The 6491-nt window shown below is 35.7% G+C and overlaps 1 protein-coding gene across 1 annotated transcript in view; it reads left to right on the top strand.

Moving 5' to 3' along the window:
- The window catches only part of FASTKD1 (FAST kinase domains 1), a 54322-nt gene that overhangs the window by 12273 nt on the left and 35558 nt on the right, over window positions 1-6491 (top strand). Inside the window, exons 4-5 of the mRNA XM_006867022.1 lie at window positions 2278-2676; window positions 5964-6074. Of these exons, the coding sequence (XP_006867084.1) occupies window positions 2278-2676; window positions 5964-6074 (510 nt within the window). The remainder of the gene's footprint in view (window positions 1-2277; window positions 2677-5963; window positions 6075-6491) is intronic.

The raw sequence follows: 6491 nt of genomic DNA, 5'->3' as shown, positions 1-6491 counted from the left end.
GGTTGCTATGAGTCGGAACCGACTCCAAGGAACGGAACAACAACAATGTTTGTAAATTTCAGTGATCTTTTTAACTTGGCTTTTTATTATCCTACAAATAGTATTTTTAAAGTATCTTTGATGTCATAAAATACTGAGATTGGAGGAGAACCTAGGAAAACGATTTAAACTAGAACAGTGACAGTAATCTTAGCAAAGGTATAGTGACTTCATTATTTATTAGTGGTTTTTTAGAAGTAAGATGGAGAGAGAGCTGAGTATTAGAGCTGATTGTTGTGGTTCGAGTCAGTTCAAGGAATTCTATAGCTAATTAATGGAGTCCTGGTATGGCGCTGCAGGATAATGCACTGGACTGCAAGGTTAGTTTGAGCCTCAAGGACAGTGGTTCAAACTCACTAGCCGCTCCTCGGAAACCCTATAAATGGTCACTATGAGTCAGAAACAACAATAGCTAATTAAAAACTGGTAAGAGTGGAGGGCGTAAGTGGGTGGTTTTGAACGCGGGAAAAGATCTGAGATGAACATAAAAGCAGTGATCTAGCATGAAAAGAAGGACAAAAATATGAGTCTAACCATGAATGTAGTTTTAACTCCCCACAACATTGTTCAGAGATAAGTATTCATACCTCCTTTTTCCACAGGAGAAACTCTTGCTCCTTGAGGTTAAGTATATTGCCTGAAATGTCGCCCAGGAAGAGGGGAAGCCAAGATTTGAGTTTCAATTTTCTGTTTCTAAAGAATCATGCTTAGAAGTAACAGTTTTTTAAACATTGTTTACTGTTTAATCTTGTTTGAAAGTGAGAAAGCTTGTAAAAGGGAAGACAGTAATAAAAATGACTTTACAATAATTTTTTTCCATAAAATTCCAAAAATCCTCATAAGACCCCTTTTGAGAATCTAGTGAAGTTTTTGAACATTTCCCTAACTCCAAACTGCAATTACAAATATATATGTATACAATTTAAAAAAGTTAATTTCATCAGGTTGATGGTTAAACTAAATGACAATTTTAGTGTATCTGTTAATATTAATAAGTATAGCATTAAACATTGTACCTAGAAAATGCAAAGTATTATATAATTGGATTGTTGTGGTTTTTTTTGAAAATTTATTTGTCTTATTGAAAAGACTGAAAAAGATGTGAAGAGAAATATGCTAGCAGTTCCTTTGGTTTGTGTATTGTTTTGTAACGTGAGTATGTCTTTTCAATTTTGCAGAAGATTTAAAGCCTCAGAAACCCTATAAAGGGCTGCTGTGAGTCAGAACCAACTTGATGGTATTTAACAACAATCATTCTAAGGGCTTTCTTGTGTTTATAGTTTAATGATGTTTGTATTTTATAAGAGCAATCTATTGAGAGCAAGGATTACACCTTGTTAATTTTGGTACCTGCCTTGGTGAATGGGAATGTATGGATTTATTGTCCCTAAATCTTTGTTGAGTGAAGAAAGATTAAGTGCTATCTTGGGCTCAAGTGCAGTGGCTCCATATGATATGAACTATAAGCCACAAGGTACGCAGTTTGTCCCTGTCAGCCTCTCCACTAGAGAAAGATGAGGCTTTCTGCTCCCTTGAAGATGGTAAACTTCGGAAGCCCTATAAAGGGTCACTGTGAGTTGGAACTGACTCGACAGTGCTTAACAGCAACAACAATCTTGTGTTCAGTTTGTTCATCATCATTTATTAACACCACTACTCTGACATAAAACATTAAGAAATGTGAAATCATTTATTAGTAGGAGATATTTTGCTAAGATTTTTTTTAAAGTAAATCATAAACATACAGCGAAAGAAGTGAAAAAGTAAACTCTACTTAAAAAACAAAAAAACAAAATGTGACATACGCTACATTCATGGGCTTTTGGCCTAAAGTGATTTCTAGGCAATTTTCACTAAAATACTTTCTACCAACATATGGTTTCATCAACAGAATGAAACCTCAAGTAATTTTACACTACAGTTTGTCTAAAAGGGTTCAATTTCTAGGTGATCTGACTGATTGCAATATACAGAATTGAAAAGGCATACACATAGTACAATTGTCCAAAGGTGATAATAGGAAAATAATATACAAAACAATGGAACTGTCAGCTTATGTTTTTACATTTTTCAATCTTTTCAATGATCTGATTTCAAGTTCCCCCTGTTTCTGTAAGAAAAATTTCATAGTATAAAAACTGTTATATTTTCCCAGTTCCTTTCCATAGATAATAATTTAATTTCATATCGGGTCATTACTCATAAATACAAAATTTTTTTTTTTTTTCTGTTTTTCAGGTCCTTGTCTGTCTTGATGGTCAGCACATCTTCTTTAATATCACAACATTTTCGAGAAAAGCTAGTAACCAAAACAGAACTTCTTTTTGACACTATAGATTCTTCCAAGGTCAACATTTCAAGAAGAATAGTACAGTTTCTTCGGAATGTTAAATATAGTCATTACCCACTATTAGAAAAGTGCAATAAAGTATTTTTAAGCAATATGAATCACCTTGATTTGGATTCCATCGGTAAAATACTTAGTCTATATCAGTCTCTACAGTTTCATAGTTTTGAGTTTTCTAGGATGGCCAAAAGGAAACTAACTGAAATGATTCCATTGTATGATGACCCTGCTAGCTTTGTGAAATTGTTTGTTGCCCTGGGACCCATGGCAGTACCTGAAGAAAAGGAACAGTAAGTTCAGCTAAAAATATTTTAACTTTTATTTTGGGGCTATATGGACTCTTCGTGGTTAGGTCTCCTTGAAGTTCTGTTGTGTTGTTAAGTGCCATTTTGTAGGTTCTGACTCATAGTGACCCTGTCTAGGATTTCTGAGGAGCAGCTGGTAGGTTTGAACTACCAGTCTTGTGGTTCAAACCAACCTTGTGGTCCTATGCATAATCCTGCACTGCTATACCGGGACTCCTTGACATTCTGTAGTTACGTGCTGTTGAGTTGTTTCTGACTCATATTTACTCTATAGGGTCTGATGATGATGAGCTGGTAGGTTTGAACTGTTGATCTTGTAGGTCACAGTGCAGTGCTGATTCTACAGCACCACACCAGGAGTCCTGGAAGTTCTGGTGTTGTTAAGTGCCATCAAATTGGTTCTGACTCACAGCGACCCAGTATAGGGTCTGAGGAGTTACTGGTGGGTTTGAACTAGAGACTTGGTTGTTCACACTCACCTTGTGGTTCAGTGCTTATCCTACAGCTCACAAAGGCTCAAAATCACCCCATCAGACTTGATAACCTCTTCGGTTTTCTTCCTTGGTTCTTACTCTGTTTTGCATCTCAACTCTTGGCTTATTGTGCTTTAAAAGGAGTCCCTGGGTAGGGCTGAACAGTAGTAATTCCAATCCACTCAGAGGTGCCATTTAAGAGAGTCCCTGTAATTTACTTCCAAAAGTTCACAGCCATGAAGATCTATGTAACACAGTTCTACTCTGATGCACACGGGGCTGTCATGTGTTAAAATTCACTCAGTGGTAACAGGTATGCATCAAAAGATGGCCAGTAACCCGCTGTTGCTCGCAACTCAGAGAGAGGAGGAGGGAGAACGCCATGAAGTACTTTCATTGTATACTTCTACACCTTGTACCTGTATTTATGCACTGGCATAAACTCAGAATTCTAGTATTCTTTACATAACTTGGACTCAACTTGATGGGTGAGTTTGGTTTGGTTTGAACTCAGACCGTTTTACTCTTTGTTGTCTTCATCACATTCATCATCAAAGGCATTTGTTATATGAATTGGAATAAGTTCCCATGCCAGTTTTGAGTGGATTTGATCTGGCTCCTATCTTTTAAGTATCCAGTTTAGCCAGATGCTGATATAGATAGAAATCTTTGGGGTATCCAGATGAGCAAATAGGCATGAGCAATCAAATATGATTACTAGGTTCATACTACTAAGCAAGAGCTCCAGGAGTTGTGTGATAGAGGATTAAGCATCATTAGAGAATGAGTCTAGGAGAAAAATACCATGAAGAAAGTTTTCTTTCTTTCTTTCTTTTTTTTAAGTTTTTATTATGAATTGAGTGATAGTTTACATGGGAGAATATCGGTTTTACACCATTGTTTCATTGCAATGATTACAATCTCCTCCATGCATCATCATTCAACAGTATTTGCTTCTATTCCCTCTTTTCTTTGGTGGGGGTGGGGGATGTATACAGAACACTCAGAAATATATAATAATTTAAACAAACAAAGGACACATTCTGCAAGCCTACCTCCTGGCTGCCAACACTCAGTCTTTCTCTTTCCATGAGTCTAGAGTCCACAGCTGCTCCTTCTCTCCATGTCCTCATCTATGCCTCCATCTCTGGTGTCGCTGCTTCTATTGATACGGCCCCACCTTCCACTTGTGTGTTTCTCCCTTGATATTCCTAGGGTCCTTTGTTTCTGGACTGTAAGATTACTCTCTGTTTTTGTTGAAAGTTTTCTTTTTAAGAGTTTTTTTAATTATATGAAGAAATTTAAGATTGTAAAGGACTATATTAAAATGGAACCAAGATGATTAAATCAAAATCTTAGGAATCTCATTCAAAAAATTTTTCAGCAAATATTGTTAAAAATCTTATGCTAAGTAAGGCAGTATAGAAGTTGGACTTAGCAGTGTCTCTGCCTTCAAGGAGTTTTATAGTTGGAAGGATAGGAACATAATATATCACTGCCTTTGAGTCGATTCTCAAGGACTGTCCCATCAGGTTTCCAAGGCTGTAAACCTTTATAGAAGTAGACTGTCACATCTTTCTCCTCCAGATTTCCTGGTAGGGTTGAGCTGCTGACCTTTTGGTTAGCAGCCAAACCTACTTAACCACTGTGCCACTGTTGTTGTTAAGTGCTGTTAAGTTGATTCTGACCCATAGCGACCCTGTATAGGGTTTCCATGGTACAGTTGGTGAGCTTGAACCAATGACCTTGCAGTTCAAACGACTTTACAGTCAGAGGCATTAGCCCACAGGGCCATACCAGGACTCCACTGTGCTACTAGAGCTTCAGAAATATACAAATATGTAAATATTAGAACATAAGTTTTAAGTACTGAAATCAATGACATAGTAATTGCTATGGGCAGGCAGAGAAGTAATGGAGACCTAAATGGTTGTTGAAAAAGCCTCTGGGAAAAGCTGGGTTTGAAACCTTTGATAAGAGTAGATGAACAGAATGGTATGGAGTTCTTCAGGATGCATAGAAAGATAGTTTTATCTTGCTTATGTTTTGAACCAACTTTCTAAATAATTCTAAATGACATTTATTATAGCAAGAGTTTTGTTTTTGTTGATGTTAAGTATCATCAAGTTGTTTCCAACTCATAATGTAAGGTTTCTGAGGCTGTAAATCTTTGTGGGAGCTGAAAGCTTTATCTTTCTCCCTTTGAGCATCTGGGTGGCTTGAACCGGCAACCTTGTGGTTGACAGTCCAGTGCTTATCCTATGGAGACACCATGTACCGAGTTTAGTGTGTAAGTGTTCTGTTGTGCAGGTAAAATAAGCATATTGGCTTACTGGTCAATTATTTTAAGACATTCTTAGAATATCATATCTTAAATAAGTATTAAAAGTTTTAATTAAATCATTGTATGTCTGTTGTAAATATCAGAACCTTATGTTGTTTGAAAGTCTCTTATTAAATAAAACATTTTATCTGATAAAACATTTTAAAATAGGTTGTACTAAGGCCCTAATTGCCTTGAAGAAAATTTCACATATTATTGTAAAAATAATATGAGAAGACATTAAGAGGTTTATAGAAAATTCGATGATCTTTTAATTCCATTTCCACAAACATTTTGAAACCACTCATATTTTATATTATCCTTTGATTATATGCAGAGATCATTGGAATTACATATTGAATTCAATTTTTGTTTACTGTTTTCTGTGCAACTGTTTTTGTTTTTTTAGATTGCTTTTTAATTCTTTTTCTCATTACCAGCTTTTCAGTATATACATAATCTTTCTTTGCTTTTAGACTTGAATCAACCCTGTTGTTGATGTCAGAGGAGCTAAACAGCCAACAAGCCCTGGCAGTGCTGGGAGCAATGGAAGATATGGAAAATAGAAATTCACGCCTGATTAAAAAGTAGCCTTTTCTTAAATTTATGGTGTTAAGTTTGAGTTGTCATTTATATGTATCTATTTCTTTTTAGAAAAAAATTAAGGTTCATTTTTATAATCTCATTGTTTGCAAAGACGTGAGTTCTTAACACTAGTTATTGCTTAATTATTTTCTAACTTGTTTTTAAAAATAGAGATACAAAAATTATGACTGGCATCTTTCCTTTCATTTGCTGCTCTTGTACCCAAACAGAGCATCATAATCTAAGAAAATGGAAAGCATAGAACAAGGAACTTACTTTGCAAAAGGACAGTTTCTGCAGACCAGTTAACATCCACGTGAACTAAATTGTTTCAAACCACAGTTGTGCCCTTGAAATCAGAATGCCATATTTTGAACCCTATTTCATTCACTTGTCCTTGATAGCTGTTATCTCATTAT

The sequence above is a fragment of the Chrysochloris asiatica genome, unplaced genomic scaffold, assembly GCF_000296735.1.
Source record: "Chrysochloris asiatica unplaced genomic scaffold, ChrAsi1.0 scaffold00099, whole genome shotgun sequence".
In the NCBI taxonomy this organism is placed as follows: Eukaryota; Metazoa; Chordata; class Mammalia; order Afrosoricida; family Chrysochloridae; genus Chrysochloris; species Chrysochloris asiatica.
This window is presented reverse-complemented; position numbering and strand designations above follow the sequence as displayed.